The following is a 20543-nucleotide window of genomic DNA, read 5'->3' on the forward strand; positions in this document are numbered from 1 at the left end:
CTATTTTCAAAATATCACTTATATTAGTTCATCCCTGCTGTCAGTTACTGCACTATTGTGTCACTTCAATCCTGTGTTGGAAACAAATAACCCTTACCTTTTCATCATTATTCCTTCAAATGTTTCCTGGTAGAGGTACAAACAGAGGAGACAATTCAAAAAAACATTCATGAGCACAAGAAGCAGTATTAGAAGAAGTGCTCTTTGTGAATTGGCTCTGAAATGTTGAACTCAATATTAGATTATGTGATAAATGGCACTTTCTATTTCTACTCATTGTAAATAAATATTTACATAATATTTTTATTTTAGGTGGTTGAGGCCAATTCACAAAGACAGGTAAGAGTAGTATAGAAATACTAGTTTACATACTCCAAAATACCTTTGTAAATATTCCCTAGAGGGCCAACTGTGTCATATATTTTCTTGCATCAGAACACTGCTTTTCTTCAGTTGTCTCTTGATCAGAGATGAGATGAGCTTAAACTTTGTGAGAACAAGCTAATAATTGGTTTACTCAAAGTAGAATGCCAAAGTTCTCTCATCTCCTCCCTACCTCTCATCTAATTTTCTTCTCTCTCTCATTATTCTGGGATTAATGTGGCCAATACACAATTCAGTTTGTAAATGTTCACTGTATACTCATTATCACAAGCAGTTAACTTACTGAGGTATAAGCAGTTTGCTGAATGTCTTGATGAGATATTAATGAATCCATATGAGTCAAACCCAAGAAATTCAGACATAGTGGTGGGGTTAACCGGCAGAAGAGCCTGTGTAATTTAAAACAAAATGCGCACAAACATTATATCCAAAACGCTACATAGCAAAACATTTTTGGTACAACGGACTAAAGAAAAGCAACGGTCACATTTTATTACTTCTTTTTTTCGCTAACTGAGATATCCACCAGTGTTTTATGTAAGGTCATCTTCATAAAGAAACCTAATTTAAAATTGTAAAGCTAAGCATTTACACACTAATGTCATTACGCACCACCTTCTCTATGAAGAAAGGGATTCTATCCTATGGATGGAATATGCTACTTACCAGTATGCATCTGTTCTTGGCATGTAGGGCTGCGGACATTCATATCTGTGCATAGATCGCCGCCTAGTGTTGGGTCCGGATGATTGCACTTTGTTGTCTTGGAAAAGTCTTCGAAGTATCACGAGATAGGTCACTCCTCCCCTGGACTACAGTGTGCATGGGCATCTTCTCCATCCTCAGATTGTTTTTCGCCATTGTGGCAGAGATGGAGATAGTAAAGTAAGAGATGGCCATGCCAGAGATAATGCTGCAGCTGCGACAGGCACCGAGTAGGAGGGCGGGCGATATGAATGTCAGCAGCCCTACATGCCAAGAACAGATGCATACTGCTAAGTAGCATATTCCGTTCGAGGTATGTGGGCTGCTGAATTCATATCTGTGCATAGACTGTATAGTAGTATCTCCTCTAGCGGAGGTTACCTGTGCCAGCTGCAGCAGTTTGAAAAAGAGTTTTGAGGACAGCCTGGCCTACAGCTTCTTGCTGTTTTGCTTGCACGTCTACACAGTAGTGCTTTGTGAAAGTGTGTATGGTGGTCCATGTGGCTGCCTTACAAATGTCTTCAAGAGGAATATTCCCTAGGAAACCCATGGATGCCCCCATTTTTCTTGTAGAGTGTGCTCTTGGGGGGACGGTTAAAGTGCGTTTTGCCTTTTGATAGCATATTTGAATGCATTTAACTATCCATCTGGTTATTCCTGACTTTGATATAGGATTTCCTTTGTGTTGTGGTGCAAAAGCAACAAATAGTTGCTTTGTTGTAGTTCTGTCCACATAATAAAGTAGAGCTCTTTTTACATCTAATGTGTGTAGGGCTCTCTCAGCTACTGACTGTGGATTTTGAAAGAATACTGGCATTTCTATTGATTGATTAATATGGAAATTGGATACGGCCTTTGGCATGAACTTAGGGTTTGTTCTAAGAACCACCCTGTTGGCATGTACTTGCATGAAAGGTTCTTGGATTGTTAGTGCTTGTAATTCACTTACTCTTCTGAGTGAGGTAATGGCAACCAAGAATGCTACCTTCCACGTTAAGAATTGTAGTTCGCGGTTCGAAAGGAGGTCCCATAAGTCTGGTAAGTACTATATTTAGATTCCAGACAGGGGAAGGGGGGTGCCTTGGAGGGATCACCCTTTTTAGACCCTCCATGAAGGCTTTGATTGCTGGTACTCCAAACAGTGAAAGGTGTTGCCTGTTTTGAAGTTTACTGCTATAGCAGCGAGGTGTAGTCGTATCGAAGAGTATGCTAAGTTGCATCTTTGTAGATGCAGCAGGTAACATATGATGTTTTGTATGGAAGCGTCTAATGGGTTGATTTGGTTATTGTTGCAGTAAATAACAAATCTCTTCCATTTAGCTGCATAGCACGCTCGTGTAGTTGGTCGTCTTGCCTCCCTAATGATGTTCATGCAGTCTGGAGGCAAGTTAAGGTATCCAAACTCTAAGACTTCAGGAGCCAGATCGCTAGGTTCATCTGATTGGGATCTGGGTGTCTGATTTCTCCATGGTTCTGAGTTAGAAGATGGGGTGCGAGGCACAGTCTTTGATGGGGAACTACTGAAAGTTCCAGGAACGTTGTGTACCAAGGTTGTCTCGCCCATGTGGGAGCAACTAGGATTAGTGTGAGTGAGTGTTGCCGCAGTTTGCGGGCCACCAGCGGGATCAGCGGTGCTGGGGGGAAAGCATACGCAAATCTGCCTGACCAGTTCATCCATATCGCATTGCCCTTTGACAACGGATGTGGGACCCTGGCGGCAAAGTACTGGAATTTGGAGTTTTCTTTTGTGGCAAACAGGTATATCTCTGGGTGACCCCACTGTTCGAAGAATGGCTGGAGAACTTGGGGGTGAATTTCCCATTCGTGTAGGTGTAGGCTGTGCCTGCTGAGCAGGTCCGCTATCTGATTGTCCTTCCTGGAAGATGTTCTGCTAGGAGAAAAATGTTTTTGGGAATCGCCCACCTTCATATGCTTTGTGCCAGGTGGGACAGCTTTGGAGAGTGATTTCCTCCCTGTTTCTGGATATAGTACATTGCGGTCATGTTGTCCGTCCGTATCAACACAGTCTTGCTGTACAAGTATTTCTGGAATGCTTTCAGGGCTAGGAATATCGCTAGCAACTCTAGTTGGTTGATATGCAGTTTCTTTTGTTTGGTTGTCCAGAGCCCTTGTACTGTGTATTGAAGGAGATGGGCTCCCCAGCCTGTCAGTGATGCGTCCGCTGTTAGTACTAGTTGTGGAACTGGCTCTTGGAACAGTCGCCCCTTGGAAAGGTTTTGTGGGTTCCACCACTGCAGAGAGTTGTGAGCGCGACTGTCTACCAACACTAGGTCTTTTAGTTGTCCTTGAGCCTGGTTCCATTGCCGTGCTAGGCATTCTTGTAGGGGACGCATTTGAAGTCTGGCATGGGGGACAAAGAATATGCAGGAGGCCATTATGCCTCTGAGCTGCATAAAGACTCGAGCTGGCAGAGAGTGTTGAGGCAGAAATTTTCGAATAAGTATCTGCATGCTGGCTATCCTCGCTGAGTTTGGGTATGCCTTTGCCACGGAGGCGTCTATAGTGGGTCCCAGATATTGTTGTGTGTGGGATGGTTGCAGATGCGATTTTGGGTAGTTTATCGAAAACCCTAGGCTGTGTAGCAACTGAAGTGTTTGAGACGTGTGTGTTGCACACTGTTGGTACGATTTTGCTTGTATTAGCCAATCGTCTAGATAAGGGAACACATGGATGTGTTGCCTTCTGAGATGTGCTGCCACTGTCACTAAGCATTTTGTAAACACTCTTGGAGCCGTGGTAACCCCGAAGGGCAAAACCTTGAATTGGTAGTGTTGCCCCTCTATTGTGAGCCTGAGATATTTTCTGTGGGCTGGATGGATAGGTATGTGAAAATACGCATCCTTGAGGTCCAGTGTTGCTAGGAAGTCTCCTTGTTGTAGCAACGGGAGCACTTGCAGTAGTGTGATCATATGGAAGTGCTCCGACAGTATGTATTGATTTAGGGGTCTGAGGTCCAATATTGGTCTGAGGGAACCGTCCTTCTTGGGAATAAGGAAGTATAGGGAGTATACTCCTGTCCCTTGCTGGTGGAAAGGGACTGGCTCTATGGCCCCCTTTTCCAGCATGCATTTCACCTCTTGTTGGAGCAGGGTGATGTGTTCTGTGGACATCGGACGGTGTCTGGGTGGTATGTTTGGTGGTGTAGAAGTCCGTTCTAGGAAATAACCTTACTGGATAATTTCTCTCACCCACCTGTCCGTGGTAATTGCGTGCCAGACAGGTAGAAACTGTTGGAGTCTGCCTCCGACCGGTGTTAGGTGGTCTGGAGGTAGGGTGATAAAGTCACTGTTTTGTGGCAGTGGAGGCTCTGGTGTTATTGCCTCCACGTCCTCTTCCCTTATTATTGTTGCCCCTATAACCTCCTCTGTTTGAGTTTTTGGTGAAGGAACCCTGTGTGTTGCTTTTGTATGAGGATGACGTCTGCGAGGTATTTCCTCGTGTAGTTGCTTTGTATGAGGAGCGTCGAAAGGAGCCGTTATGTTGCTGAAATTGTAATGCCCCCATTGATTTTGCGATTTCTGTGTCTTTTTTCATTTGGTCTACAATGGTGTCGACAGCAGGCCCAAATAGAAAGTCCTGATTGACTGGCTGGTTAAGAATGGTGGACTGCACCTCGTTCTTAAAGCCTGAAATGCGCAGCCATGCATGTCTGCGTAGTAAGACGCTAGTGTTAATCGACCTGGCTGCGGTGTCTGCTGCGTCAAGCGCACATTTGATGGAGGCGTTTGTAATGAATTTTCCCTCCTGTATGAGGTCATCAGCGTGTGCTTGAAAAGGCTCAGGTAGGTGTTGCATTAGGCTTTCGAGCTGGTCATAATGTGCCCTGTCGTAACGAGCCAGTAGGCTTGTGTATTAGCAATCCTCCATGAGTTGGAGGCTTGTGCTGCTACCCTTTTACCTGACGCCTCTAGTATCTTTGATTCCTTATCAGGGGGAAGTGCTTCCCCCGTTGTTTGGGAGGTGGCCCTTTTACGTGCATTAGCCACTACCAGTGAGTCTAATGGTAACTGCCCTCTGATGTAGGTAGGGTCTGTGTGGGCTGCTCTATACTTATTCTCTATCCTGGGATTGATTACTCGTGCCCTGGCTGTATCCTTAAATATGTCAGGTGCGTGTTTTAGCACTCCCTTTAACTTAGGAAGAGTTCTGACACTCTTTTCTGAAGTGGGGAAGGTGTCAAATAAAAAGTCTTCTTCAACAGGGTCATTATGCATGTCTATATTGTGGTACTGCGCTGCCCTGTCTATGAGTTGGTTGAAGACAACGGTGTCATCAGTAGGTGACGGCCTAGTTGGATAAGAGGGTACATCAGGGATGGGTTGGGTGTTGTATGGGTCTGTTGGCTCCTCCCATGGTTCCTCTTGTGGTTTAGGATCTTGTGGAAAATCATATTCTGGCTGTGGATTTTCCCCTGTGTTCCCCTCATTGTCCCCGTGGTAAGAAGGAGAGTAAGGAGCAAAAGGTGTAGTAGGCATGATAGGATAGAAAGGGATGAAGGGCCTAGAGGGAGAAGTCCTTCTTCTTCAATGGAATAGGTGAATGAGAGCCTGTGTCCAGTGGCCTCTTCTTCCTGTGCAGGATTGTGACTTTACCAGTCTCTGGATTAATATATATTTTTGCTTGGTCGTCTGATGGATCTGGATGAAAGAGTTCTTCCTCTACAGTCCTTGGTTGAGTGTTAGACTTTTTTGGGTCGGTAACACCTTCTTTTTCGATGACTTTTGGTGTCTTATTGCTTTTCTTTGGCTCGTGCCCTTTTTTCGGGTCGACCGGATCTTTCGGCTCGACACATTTCTTGTGCTCGACAGGCTTTTTTGGTTGACTGTCCTTTTCCGAGTCGATGGTCTTCTTTGGATCGACTGGTGTCTTTGGAGCACTTATTTTCAGGTCGATAGCCTTGTCCGGCCGTGCTACGGGCTTCGGTATGGCATCCTTCTTGTCGGCGACCTTTGCCGGGTCGACGGTTTTTGGTACAGCGGGCTTGTTCAGGTCTGCGACCTTTTTTGGTTCGGTGCCCTTTGGCTGTATGTCCTTGTTCGGTTCGACTACCCTTTTGGGGTCGACGCTTTTTGGCTGAGTGGCCTTTTTGTGGTCGACAGTCTTCTTTGGCTCGACGCTTTTGGGCTGTACGGCCTTTTTCTGTTCGGCGCCCTTCGGGTCGACGACGTTCTTTGGATCTGGAACCTTCTTAGGGACGATGGTACTCGGCCCTGGCGTTTCTGAAGGTTTCGGTTTCGGAGCCGAGCCGGATGGCGGGGCTGGCGAAACTTTTTTCGGATCTTGGCTAAGGCCTTTTGGCGATGCCTCGACCGGAGCCTTTGGTAACGGGGTAATTGGTGTCGGGCGCTGTGTACTCACGATTTGCCCCGGCGGGATCTCGTCATCGGAGTCCGAGTAGTCCTCGACGGTGACGATCTCTAGGTCCGAATCTGGAGCTTTCGGTAGTTCTTGGTCATCATCGAAGATGTTGTCCGGTTCCGGTGCCTGTCGCTGCATCTCTTGCCTAGCGGCCCGTCGGATCCGTATGGTTTTCTTCAACCGAAACTGGGAGCAGGCTGGGCAGGTTTCTTCCCTATGGTCTGGGGAAAGGCACTTGTTGCATACTGAGTGTTTGTCAGTATGTGGGAACTTGGAGTGGCATTGTGGGCACCTTTTAAACGGGCTTCATTCCATCGACGGCAGTCTCACGTGGCGTCGAAAAGGCCCAACGGCCCGCGTCGACGAGTGAGACGAGATGGAAAGCTTGATCGAGTAGAGAGGTACCGAACGAAAACAATACCGTCGAAGTCGAAGGCCTTTTGGCCTTTAGAAAAGTTTTGTTTCGATTCCGAAGTTGGAGTTTTGGAGTAACATTCGAACCCAATGGCGGAAAAAAACAATCTGAGGATGGAGAAGATGCCCATGCGCACTGTAGTCCAGGGGAGGAGTCACCTATCTCGTGATACCTCGAAGACTCTTCCAATGCAACAAAGTGCAGTCATCCGGACCCAACACTAGGCGGCGATCTATGCACAGATATGAATTCAGCAGCCCACATGCCTCGAACATACTATTTCTATGTCCACATAAGTGACTTTCTACAGTTAAAAGAAAAAATTATAGCATTCATGCGTGCAGTATGTTAATGCGTTTGGCTTTTACTTAAGAACCGTGCTTGTCTCTAGCAGGTTCCATCAAAAAATAACTGTATAGATACCCCTGATATCATCGTTTTCAAAGTAGTGAACCATTATACAGTCTAGGGTGGTGCTCGGTATCCCATATTGTTGTACCTTTCAGATACAGGGGGAAGGATATAAAGCAGGTGGGACAGATGTCTACTTAACCGCTACCGCGTTTTCCCGCTGTGCGCTGATTTTTAAAAATCACGCTGTTTATGACAAAGCCAGCTCGTCATCCGCGTAGCGCAGGTAACGCCCATGACGAGCTGGCTTTGTCATTAGCGTCGAAGGGGTTAAAGGAAGATTGAGAAGAATTTTAATGCTTTCTTCGGGGTATTCAAAATAAAATAAATAATATCAAACGATGTCAAATGTAGAGAGAAATATAGCATACATACATATGTCAAAGAAATTAGAATGAGCTCGTGGTCATCCCAATTTACGGCCGCGAATGTCTTTCACTCACGTCTCAGACAAACCATTAGGTTTTTTAATAGAACCCTCACCCACCAACCTAGTTGGTGACATGCTTCATCACTCGGTTCCCACCTAAGATGCCGAATGCATCTTAGGTGTGCTACAATGCCCAATTACAGCGGAGCTGGTTTCTTTGTGTGGCATGATGAATTTGTGAGTGTTAATCGTATAACTACCTCCAGGATATCCACCCTTACGGAAAATGTTTTAATTGTGGCTTCCTTGGGTAGGACTAAAAATAGTGAGGGTGTCTGTGTGGTGAAAAATTAATGATCTCTCACATCCTAGTGTTAAGCTGACATGTTTCAGCCAAATATGAGTGCTGTTTGAGTCAAAGTGGCTTTCTTCAGGACCGAAATGATAGAAAAAACCCTATTCAGTGAACACATCCCGAGCAGGACGGTAGTCAGTTCAATGGGGGGCTGTCGGTCTTGATGAAAGTGTGACTTTAGGCACCATCTCCCTCCAGATCCATCTTGCCCTAATTGGTAGCAAATAAAATGCATAAAGAATGGGTGAAAATCGTAGGTTACGAGTGGTTCCACCCTACATACGCATACCTTATAGTGTGTGCGTTTTCCCTGGCATTTCCTAATGCCTGCCCATTAACTGAGATAAATGTGATAGTCATCTTTCTTACGTACTCTGAATTATTACAGATAAACAACTAGAAAGTGAACTTCCTTGTATGATATGCCGCCCTTCAAAATCATAGCAAACACAACAAGATGATGGATCGAGTGCTGAAACTTTTCAACCAGTCACCCCTAGCCACAGATCTGGGTTCTTTTGCTCACTACCCACACCCAGCCATATGCACATCAGTCTTGACCCTGCTCCTCATGGGAACAGTGTAGCCTGAACTGCCAGGCCAGCTCTTTTGACCTTAAAAATCTTGCTGGGACATATGCAAATAATGTAGTTGTCTAAATGAAGGTACCAGCTTCTGTATGCAAACATTTGACCACATTTACTGGTTGGTCTAATTTGTGAAATACAACAATGCAGAAGGACGAAGTGGCTGGAAGTTTGATGTTCCCCATGCCGGCTTTACGAGATGGCTTTAAAGTCTAGCAAGAGTTGAGGTGAAATCAGGGCAGCTGTTTTAGGTGGGGCTTAAGCCCACTGATCTATTTCGGTCTCCAGGTGCCATACTGAAATATCGACAGACGCCATTACCCTCTATGTTTGTGGACTACGGTCCCATCTCCAGCATGGTGGGGGGCTGACTTCTCTGCCGTATAAAACTCGACCCTTCCCAATATTAAAAAGCAGAATGTAAACGCATTGGCTCACTGTTTGACCCACCGGGGATTATCCCTTTTGATCAGGTACAGCAGGACTATGACTTACTAGAGACCGATCTGTCTGGCTAAGCTCCGGTTAGGCATTGGAGATCCTTCCCGGGCTATCAGCATGGTGCCTCCCACCCCCTAACTCGATTTGAGAAATGGCTAATATTAAAAAACGGGGACAAACATTTTATCTCAGACATCTATGCTCTCCTCGCTGACGAGGCAAGCGCCTCTAAAACTAAGAGCCAGCTCCGATGGGAAGAAGAAATTGAGCTCCCCGTTACAAACAAAAAGAATGGCAGGGCATATTTTAGAGAGCACACCACACAGCACACGAAACGTCAGGCACTGACACTGTATTTAAACTCACTTTCTATTGGTACCTAACCACTGCGATACGTCATAGGTGGCAAAGACAGCGCAATGAAAAGTGCTGGCGGGGCTGTGAGCAAACTGGTTCACTCCTCCATCTGATGTGGCACTGTCCCAAATTGACTCGATATTGGGATGGGGTCCTGTCCCAAATGGACCGCACATTCAACATGCCCCTTTCCCGCTTTCCTGCATACACGATCCTGGGCCTGCCCAACACCCCGACATTCCCCCTGCGTTCACTCAGAGGTAGACAAATGTCGCTATCTCTAAACGCCGCCTGGCAAGCAAATCTTGCTTGGTGGGGAACGGAGCAGATTCCAGACCGGGTCTCATGGCTGCATAGATTATGGGTGGTCCTGGCAATGGAACGCTTGTCTATAACAGCGGATAATAGGGCATCACAATACCTGGATCTATGGGACCCGTTTATTAATATCTTAGCGTCTGAATTACGGGAACTAAGATGTCCGAAAAACTAACAAATTCTACAGCTACACCTGGAGGGGGTCACAATGCAGTCCTAAGCTGTTCCCGACGAGCGGACCACCTCGAGATTTCGCTTAACCTGTTTATGTGAACTGCTTACTGGGACTCCAGGTGCGGAGGAGACGAGGAAGGGTGGGGTGAGGGGAGGCGGGTGATCTTTCAGTAGTTTTGCTTCTCCCATTATGTTCCCTTTCTCCATCTTTCCTACTCTCATTTCTCATTTATTAAATTGGTATCCAATCTGCACAAAGTAGTCGGGCTCTGGGTTGTAGGCAAAAAGCTGTGCATTATGTTGTGTGATGTCGGCAGCTAGCGGTCTTCAGGCTGGCAGAATTCAATAAAAATAATTGCTCCATAAAAGCCAAAATGCTTTCATTCACACTCCAAACGGCTAATGTTTGTCTTGTTAACTGATCCAAAAAGTGAATGCACTGGTGAGATAGTCAATGGCTGAAGGGGGCTGAGCAATTGCCCACGCTGTATGAGCTATGAAGAAGACTTGGAACTGTTAAATAACTTAATTTCAAGAAGAAAGTTAAAGTTAAAAGTTAAAGTTAAAAGTTTTATAAAGCGCTCGTAGACCACACAGTTTCTTGGCGCTGAGGACGGAAGTACGAGGGAAGCGGGGGTGACACCTATTCGGCAAAGGCTTGCGAGAAGAGCTGGGTCTTCAGAGCCCTACGAAAATCCAAGCAGTAGTCCTAATGCTGAGAGGGAGAGTGTTCCAGAAGGAGGGAGCCAAGAAGGAGAAGCTCCTGCCACGGCGTTTCTTCCTTCTGTAGCGAGGAATGCACAAAAGGTGCTTAGACGAAGACCGGAGATCACAGGTGGGAACATAAGCCTTAAGTTTGGCAGTTGTGAAGGCAGGCGCTGTGCCGGCCAAGGCCTTAAAGATCAAACATCCAAGTTTGAAAAAGAAACGTTCAGAAAGCGGTAACCAATGTAATGTTTTCAGCAGTGGGGTAACGTGATAGTGTTTAGGGAATTTGTAGACTAACCTGGCAGCCTGGTTCTGGATTAATTGGAGACAACGAAGTTCGTATGCAGGAATACCGACATACAGAGCATTTCCATAATCCAGGCGAGATATGACCATGGCTAGCAAGATGAGTTTCAGTGCCTCGGTAGAGAAAAAACTAGAGATTTTACGTATAATCCATAAATTGAGGAAGCAAGATGAAACTACCGCACTGATTTGAGAGTGCATGGAGAGATCGCTGCTGACTCTAATACCAAGACTTTTGACAGAAGGAGAGGGAGAGGGGGGGGGGGCACCAAGGGAAGAGGGCCAGAAGGCAGAGGACCAGAGGCTGGGGGCACCGCCAGTAAGCACTAACTCGGTCTTATCAGGGTTGAGCTTAAGGTGGTTGGAATTCATCCAGTCACTGATGAAAGTCATAACTGATTGAAAATTGAAAACAGAAGAAGAGAGAGAAGAGATGTTAAAGATAAGTTGGAGGTCATCTGCGTAATTAAACACCGTGACATCCAATTTCTGAAGAGCAGAGATGAGGGGAAAGATGTAGTTATTGAAAAGGAGAGGAGAGAGGGACGAGCCTTGGGGGACACCACAGGTAATAAGGCGAGGAGCAGCAGAGAAACCAGCCAGTTGGACGGCCTGCTGGCGGTTCTCCAGGAACGAGGTGATCCAAGCCAGGGAGGATCCCCGAATGCTTGCACCCTTGACACGGTCGATCAAGATGGACCATGTCAAAGGTGGCTGACAAGTCCAGGAGAACCGGGGCCTGAGAAGAGGCGGCATCTGCTCCGTATCTAAGCTCGTCCAATACAGAGAGAATGACCGACTCTGTAGAATGCGCAGGACGAAAGCCTGCCTGATGGGGGTCCAAAAAGTGTGTACTCTCAATGAAGGAGCTGAGACAGGTAGTAACATGACAAACAGATATTATGTCCATGGGGGCTGACCTCTGTCACAGAAGAGCAAGGTAAATTAGGGAATGTGTTCGATGATAAATGTAAACAAAGCAATTTATTTCTTCCCATGGAATAGATCATTACCTGCTTTTAATTCCCCCAAAAATTTAAACATTGAAGATGAAAATACTGAGAGCAGCATGAGAGGGATTGAGTGAAAAAAATATATGGATAGAAAGAGTGAGAGATAGCAAAAGAGACCGGACGAGACGTGCAGCTTTGCTGTGACTCTGTATGTTGGATACAGGGTATTTGTAGATGGTGTAGCGTGGGGCGGCCTAGGGCAGTTCGGACTTGCGCAGTGCTGAAATGATTACATGCCACTCATGTTACTGTGTGTGGGAGGAAGACCCCGAGCGGTCTTCTGGCGTTTATTTATCTCCTCTGGATGAGTCCGCCCTGAGGAGTGCATGCCAGTGCAACATTTTAGAGGAGAGCCCGGACGGCTCTCTACATCCCTCCTTTTTTTTAGTATCTGTCCATCACAGCCGGCATGCTCATGGGGACGTACAAACAAAGTCATTGAACTTCTGACTCGGCACAGGGTTCGGCTGGAGACCATACTTCTGGTTCCAGGAGTTGGAACGAGTCTCTGTTTGAGCCAGATTGCAGGGTGACGGTGAGTTGGTAACGCCTTGACTGGGTTTCTCAGGGACAGGGACCGTCGCACCACTGCCCGCTCTCTGCACCTCTGGTGGAGAAACTGGTGAATTTGGTGAGCCAACATCCTCTTGGTCCTGGTCCCCACCTGGCTCATCGCACTCTGCAGCATCCGCGGTGGGCCTCAAAACTTTCTTGAAGCAACCACGTTCCGGGTAACCAACTGGTTGCCCCTCTGTGCTGGTACCATTGTACCTTGAACTCGGATCACGGTCCACACCTGCGGATCGCAGGGTGCACGGAACTTCCACCCGCGCCTCTGGACACACTGGCCTTTTGATTTGTCTCCGCCCTTCTTGCCTGTATGGCCACGTTGTCTCTCTCTGGAGGCTTTTCATTTTGGATCCGTCGGGATGCTGTCTCGCGGGACTCTTTTGAACATCAGATGAGACGGAGCACAGCGGGTTGTACTGTGGAGAGTTTGTCTGTAAGCGTCCAGAAACTGGTTCAGCTGCGAATTCGCATCTTCTCCACGGCAATCAGCAAGGCTCGGTTGAGGGTCTGCATAAAACTTTCTACTTCACAGTTTGCCTGAGGCCATAATGGGGTGATCCTCCGATGCCAGATCGCCCTCTTCTCCAGGTACTCCTGAAACTCCCGGTCTTGGAAAAGGGCCCATTGTCTGAGCGGATCTCATCCGGTAGGCCCTTGAGTGCAAATACCTTATCCAGGAATCCACCGGCACCAGGGTGTTGCGTCCATCCGGGAAGCTCTCAAAACTTATGCTGATCTTGGACCATGGAAACTCACTGGGCTCTTCGGAGATGACTGGTGCTGGATCACTGCCGGTGATTGTACAGAAGTGGCATTGTCGTACCTTGTCTTACACCATGGTGTCCATTGCTGGAACCATACTTTATTTCGCAGACGTGCTTTGGTTTTCCCCATCCCTTGGTGTCCAACGTGTGCCAACATCACTAACCTCTCTTGCAGTGTTTTTGGGATGACAATGATGTGTCCTCATAGCACTACCCCATGTTCATCTTCGCTCAGCTCACTGCGTACCCTCCAGAGTTGTTGTCGGGTGTGGCTATCTACGCTATTGAACAACTGGGCCCCATCCAGAAAACATGTCCAACTACTGAGTTTCATCGGTAGCCATGGCCAGCCCGATCTCCTCCAGTGTCATTGCTTTGGGGCACGCCTCATAGGTGACCATCTTGACAAATGCTTCAGAGTATGCAACATCGGCGGGCATGTGGTGGATGGCCGATGGCTCTGGGTGTCTGTACAGATAGTCCGCAGGATTGTGTGTGCCTGGGCGATAGACGACCTTAAAGTTGTACGCCTGCAGATGCACCGCCCACCGCTCTATCCTCGGGGCGCCAGTCGTAATGACCACGCAAACAGTGGAAGCAACTGCTTGTGATCCGTTACAACATGGAACTCTTGTCCATACAGGTACAAGTGGAAATGTTGACACGCCCACTTTATTGCGAGGGCCTCCTGTTCTATCTGGGCATACCTCGTTTCGTTGTCCAATGAAGCACGGCTGGCATAGGCGACCGGCACCCACGTTTCACCCTTGTGTTCTTGGAGAAAGATGGCCCCCAAGCCGACAGGACTGGCATCCGCAACCAGTTCGGTGCATCGTCCTGGGTGGAAGTAGGCCATTACTGCTTTGTCCATCAGGGCCACCTTGATGGTGTTGAAGGCCGTGTTGGCCACCGTGGTCCACTCCCACGACTTGATCGCTCTGAGTAAGGGCACGAAGGGGCTCAGAGAGGGAGGCTAAGTTTAGTATGAACCAGCCACAATATGTGGCCATACCCAGGAAACTGCAGACCTCTGTGGGTGTCTTCGGTGTGCTGGCAGCATGGATGGCTATTGCCTTCTTTTGGTCCACTCTCAGCCAGTCTTGTGTAAAGATGTTTCCTTGTGAAGGGTTAAACCGCAGTCTTCCAGCCATTGAAGGGTGGCTCGGAGGTGGGCAAGATGGTCTTCCAGGGTGTTCAAAAACACGAGGATGTCGTCACTCAGATTGATTATGCCTTGCAGGCCGGAGAGGGCTTCCCTGATGGCATTTTGGAATACCTCATTTTGAAGAGGTCATAAATCTCCGCGCCGCCATAGTACATGAGCAGCGACCTTTCACTGTTCCATCAGTCTCTCTGGTTCCTTTGAAATATTGGTTCAGGCACCCTATCCATGCCTTCCAGCTGCTGTGGCGGGGTCAGCGGTTTCGCTGAAGAGAGGCAGTGGGGAGATGGCAGCGTGACTGTGCAACTGCGGTAGAGCATTGACCTCTCCCTGTGCTCCACCCGCATCCGCCTGTGGGCCTGGGCGCCTGCTTGGGGTGGCGCGCTGATTGTTCCAGACTCTGTGATCGCGGGGTGCTGTCCGTCTGGGGTTGAACATGGTCCTCCCCCCTCAGTTATAGAGCGTCTTATTGTGGGCTTCTCAGTCTGTACCAGCTGCGTGAAGGGAGGGTGGGCCAGACCAGCCCTCAGCTCTTGGATGTGGGATCAGGCCGTTCACTGTGTTTTGTTTGTTTGTGTGGCTCTTCCTGCAGCACTTGCCCCCAGTCACAGGGCTCAGCCAGCACACGGATGAGGCATGGACAGCGGGGTCTTCCCAGGCCGATGGATCCCCTTTGTGCCTCACCCTCAGCCACACCGATAGCAGTACCAACAGTAGACAGGCAGTCTCAGCGCACATCCACGTGGCCTCAGGGAGCATGTCTCCCGGCATATCAGGGAACGGGGAGCGCACCAGGCGTCGCAGCTGATTGGGGCGTGGCCGAGCAGCAACTTCTTCATACGCCCCGACTCCAGCACATGAGCAGCACTGTTCTTTACGCAGCAGCAGCGGGAGGTGCGGCTCGGAATGCCCGCATCAGGGCAGAGGAAGCGCAACCTCAGGACTGTCGCGGTGGGCACGCGAGCAGGCACAATAGCTTATTGGCAGCAGAGCAGCGTCGGACGGTGTGGAACACCGTCGCTGGCCTCGCAGGTGAGGTGGATGAGGCACCAGAGTTCGACCAGCCTCGTTACCAATGTAGCACGGTGCGTCCTAGGGCAGTTCGGCCTTGTGCAGCGCTGAAATGATTACACGCCACTCGTGTTACTGTGTGCGACCGGAAGACCCAGAGAGGTCTTCCGGCTTTTATTTATCTCCTCAGGACGAGCCTGTCCGAGGAGTGCATGCCAGTGCAACAGGCCTGGACAGCTCTCTACAGATGGGTGCCTTTCTGTGGTTTTTCATAATTCAGATGAGGTTCAGTAGATTAATGTTACATTTCGGTAATGTTTTGCAACAATAAATATACATTTATCTCTAATTATACTGTTTTCTGTGGGGATTCATCGACTCATGATTGTTACAGAGAGTTTCGCCTTAAGCAGAGGTGGCCTCTTTGTGCGTCAGGCAGCGGGGGTAAAAGCAAGGGCTAGAAGCAAACCTCAAAAATTGACAATAATTTTTCACTTAACTGCTTTAAGCTGCATGTGCACGTACCATACTTGTGTCAAACTCCGTTGGTCCGGTCCCAACAGTCGCCCATAAATCCGTAACAGCTGGTGGGACAAGGCTCCAAAATACTGAAAGTGAGCCTGAGTGCGACTGCCAAATCGCGACCACAAAAACTGCGGCGATCGGGCCCGTGCAGCAGCCTGGATAGAGACAGAGCTGGGTACGTAGGCAGTAGGCCCCTGCGGGGCGGGCGGGGCGGAGGGAGCGATGCAGCGGTAGTAGAAAGACAAGGCAATCCCTGCAGGTGCGTTCCGGAGCCCGGCCGGGAGGAAACATTGGCTAAGACGATGGGCCAATAAAGAGTGTACTACGGCGGGCTCACAGTGAGAGCAGTACGTGCAGCTGAGACTGGCTGAGCCCGGGGAGAGCTTAGAGGCACAGCTGGGGGTGGAGGTATTGGAGGAGTGAGCCTAACAACGAGGTGGAAGGAAAGAGTATGGCAACAATTTTAAAAATAGCCAAGTGTGGCACTTGACTATAAACTCAACACATTGCTGAGGCAAGAGATGCAAAGCAATTATTATCCACCCTACAGCTCCCATTTACACCCTGCAACAGCCAAATAGAATACAGAGTGGCATGCCCCGTCACTGGGCCCATGCAGATAAAAGAAGCAAGCCCCTTCCAACTCCACGAGGGCCAAAGACTGAGGCTTGGAAGCCACCCAGCACCACCCCCAGGCGGGAAACCATAAAGCAAGGGAGTGCGCAGGGGCATCCCAAAGGAGAGTCTAAGAAATAGGTGACAAAGCCATGAAACCTATGGCGTGGCTGGAACATAGAGACAGGGAAAGGAACTGGGTACTGGAGATTCAGTCAGTCAAATATCTTTATTCGATTGTTAGAAGCAATCATAAAAGTACAAATAAAAAGAAGCACATTTCATTACAATATTAAAAAATACATAGTTATAATACAGGAGTTCATCAATTTCAAGGGATTCAAACTCAAGAAAAATATAGGATTCAAAGTGCATTTAAATAGTCATACTCATACTTTTCCTACTGCAAATCACATTTTTTAGATACAGTGTTGTTGTTGCTACACATAAGTGATTGTCAAGACATTGAATATTAAGCATAGCCACACGGCACGGACGGTGTCCTAATTCTCTTAAAAATTGTAGTAAAACATTCTTTCTTATTGCATCATAAAATTTACAGAAAAGAAAAACATGGGTAGTACTCTGGGGAGAAATATTATCTCAGGGGCAGAGAGGTAAATCATGCGTCCAATTATTAATCATAGGAAAACTAACTAATCTGTGAAAAATACCAAATCTAAAGCGTGAAAGTAAAAAACGCTCATAATTGTTAGATACATAGATTAGATAGGGCTGCATTTTAAAAGTCGTTAAAACCATTTGGTGCTGCAGGACAGATGGTTTTAGGACCTCCATTACAATTCTTTGAGAATCCAGAAAAGCTAGGCCCTGCTTCTTCAAATCTTTCTGTGAGATAGCTAAAACATTAGTGGGATTCAAAAAATAATCCTCTCTCCCAATATCTTTTAAAAAGTTATGAACATAGTTCACCCATGGTATCCGTTTGGCTCCCTCTAATTTTAAAATGTCTGTCAGAACATCTCTGTTTAGTTGTGTTGCATCTTGCGCCCAGAGCCTGTGCCATAATAGCACAGGTTCTAGTTTAACTAAGTCAGTTATATAAACAAGACCCAGTTCTGCATGGCAACTATAATTAGAAGAGCTTTTAGGCAGCGCCAATATATACTTTAAAAAATAATTTTCAGCCGTCTGAATGGGAGCGGGGTTTGCAAAACCCCAAACCCCACTACCATATGTAGCACCAGCCACACACTTCGCTTGGTAAATTTTAATTAATTCTACAGGTGGTCTAGTCCCTAACTTATTTGAAAAGATTTTGGGAGCAGCAGTCGATCGGGTCAGCTCAAGTTTTTTTGCTAACACAGCTTGTGACCACATTTCATTCTGAGAGAAAAGTATCCCAAGGTAAGAAAACTGTTTGGCAAATTCAAGCTTCTGTCCTGCTATAAATATAGGCCTCTTAGGTTTACACTGCCTGCCACAATACATAAAGAATGTTTTTGTTGTATTGACTTTAAGGCCCAGCTCATTTATAAAACGGGAGAAGCTGTCAACCACACGCTGTAAACCCACTTGAGTACGCGACATAAGTACAGCGTCGTCCGCGTACAAAAGCGCTGGGATTGGACGACCACCAATATATGGGGGATCCAAACTATCTTTGCACAGAGCTTCTTCCAATCCATTTATATACAGATTAAAAAGGAAAGGGGCCAGGACACAGCCCTGCCTGACCCCACTCCTAATTGGAATTTGTTCCGTGCATTCTCCCTTTAGGCCAAAGCGAACGCGGGCTGAAGCATCGCTATAAAAACGTTTAAGATAATAAATAATATTATCTTCAACCCCAAGTTGTTCTAATAATATCCACAGCTTAGAATGGACCACACAATCGAAAGCGGCCGAGAGATCAACGAAGGCCAAAAAAAAGTTACCCTGTTTTGCCCTCGTGTATTTCCCGACCAGCATTAAAAGATTCAATCCCTGTTCCACTGTCCCCAGGCCAGAACAGAAGCCATACTGAAGGTCACAAAGAACACAGTTTTCCTCTGCCCACTACAAAAGCCGATCCAAGATTACCCTGCCTGCAATTTTAGTAAAAGAATCCAAAAGGGAAATGGGCCTGTAACAGCCCGGATCGTGTCTATTCCCCTTTTTATAAATAGGAACTATTACAGATTCCACCCAAGTGGGCAGAAAATCTGTAAGACAACTAGCGTTAAGCACCTGGACCAGAAGGGGTGCCCACAGAGAAGAAGTGGTCTTAAATATATCTATGGGGACACCGTCTGGGCCAGGTGCCTTACCGCATTGGCTTTTACACAGAGCTTTTTCAACTTCCTCGAGAGTAAAGTGTAGATTTCTAGAGGGGGGATGCTTAAAAACAGGCGTCACAGATCCTACTTGTCCCTCACCCTTATATACTCTCGAGAAGTGCTTGACCCAATCCGCTTCAGGAATTGCAATTTCTATTTTCGGGCCAGTCTCTTCCCTTAGGAAGGGAGTTTTGACAAGTTTCCAAAAACTCGCACTATCATTCTTCATTGAAGCAGAATGAAGAGCTTCCCAAGCTTAATTCCTCAGAATATTTTTCCTGTCTTTAATTGCTGTTTTGTATTCCTTCCTACATCTACTAACCTCCCCAGCACATCTAGGTTTTTTTATGCAGCTCCTTCTTTAGGAGCGCATAAGCCCTACTACACTTGGAGTCAAACCAGCCTCCCTCCTTTTTTTTGATTCTTAACTTGCCTCGTGAGGGAAGCCTTAATTTCATTCGAGATTGAAAGGAAGCATACAAGACGAATTTCAGGGGGTGAGTCTGCCCTTAAGCACGTCATTATTTCTGAAAAGCATTTATCAACCACTAATTTAGTAGTCTCTGCCTCATTCACCATGGACCATTTTAGCATATATAGCTAAGTTCATGTCCAGACTGTCACTTACTTTTTCATCTATCAGAGGGGATGTAGTAGGTAGCAGGACGGCCACACAGAGCGGAAAGTGATCGTTCAGTGCTACATCAGAGACATTAAAAGAGTGAATTCTAGTTGCATATTTATTGGAAACAGTAACATAGTCTATAATTGTAGAGCAACCCCAACCATTAAATGTTGAAGATGAAACAGAGGGTAAGATACACAGTTCGTTTGCAAACCCCAAATCAAATTTAGCTAGCAAGCTATTAAACTGTTCTCCTAAAGAGGAGTGATTAAAATGTAGCCGGCCTTCACCGTCATCCTGTACTAGGCCACACCTATTGTCCTGGGTTACGTCACACAAGTTACAGTTGAAATCCCCAAGCATAATTATCATCAATTTATGCTTAAAAATATTTTCCTGTTTAAACAATGCTTTGCTCAGTTTACTTAAAACAATAAATACATCACCAGAAGGAATATTGTTATATAGATTGACAATAGCAATTGGAATATCACAGACCAAAACAAGTACTAATAGTTGAAAGTAAATATCGGTGACAGGTTCAATAACTCTTACAAGATCTAGTTTGTTGGACAAATAAACACTCAAACCACCCTTTGCTCTTCCATGCAGAACAGCAAGGGCCGGAGTATGAAAAGTCCTATAACCATTCAGATGTACAGGTTCAAGACTCCAGGTTTCCTGGAAGCATAGCAAGTCTTCTGTTTGAATAAAATCCCACCAAATTGGATTAGTGATTTTAGATCTGATACCAGCGATATTCCATGATGAGATTTTGAGCACCGGTGGGTCTTTCAAGGGGATGGACGGGGGAGCAGGAGTCACAATGGTGAGGTCAGTTTGTAAGAAGGGGACCATTTGATCATTCCCTCCCCCCCCATGCCCTCATCTGCTATCAGAATACTCCCCGCAATTTCTAGAACCTCAAATATAGCTGGGACTGCACATAATAATTTCTCCCCACTTGCTCCTATAATTTCTCTTTTACAGGAGTAGGGAGTAGGATCTAACTCTATATCTGGCACACTAGAGGTAGTAAAATCTAGCTGTAGTCAATCATTATTTTCCA

General features: G+C 46.8%; 1 protein-coding gene across 2 annotated transcripts in view; it reads right to left on the reverse strand.

The window, feature by feature from the left end:
* LMBRD2 (LMBR1 domain containing 2) overlaps nt 1–20543 on the reverse strand; it is a 636504-nt gene that overhangs the window by 199694 nt on the left and 416267 nt on the right. For both annotated transcript variants that reach the window (XM_078674947.1, XM_078674948.1), the window contains exon 12: nt 668–773. In XM_078674947.1, coding sequence (XP_078531073.1) covers nt 668–773 — 106 coding nt within the window. The remainder of the gene's footprint in view (nt 1–667; nt 774–20543) is intronic.

Source organism: Lissotriton helveticus, chromosome 2_1 (genome assembly GCF_964261635.1).
Source record: "Lissotriton helveticus chromosome 2_1, aLisHel1.1, whole genome shotgun sequence".
In the NCBI taxonomy this organism is placed as follows: Eukaryota; Metazoa; Chordata; class Amphibia; order Caudata; family Salamandridae; genus Lissotriton; species Lissotriton helveticus.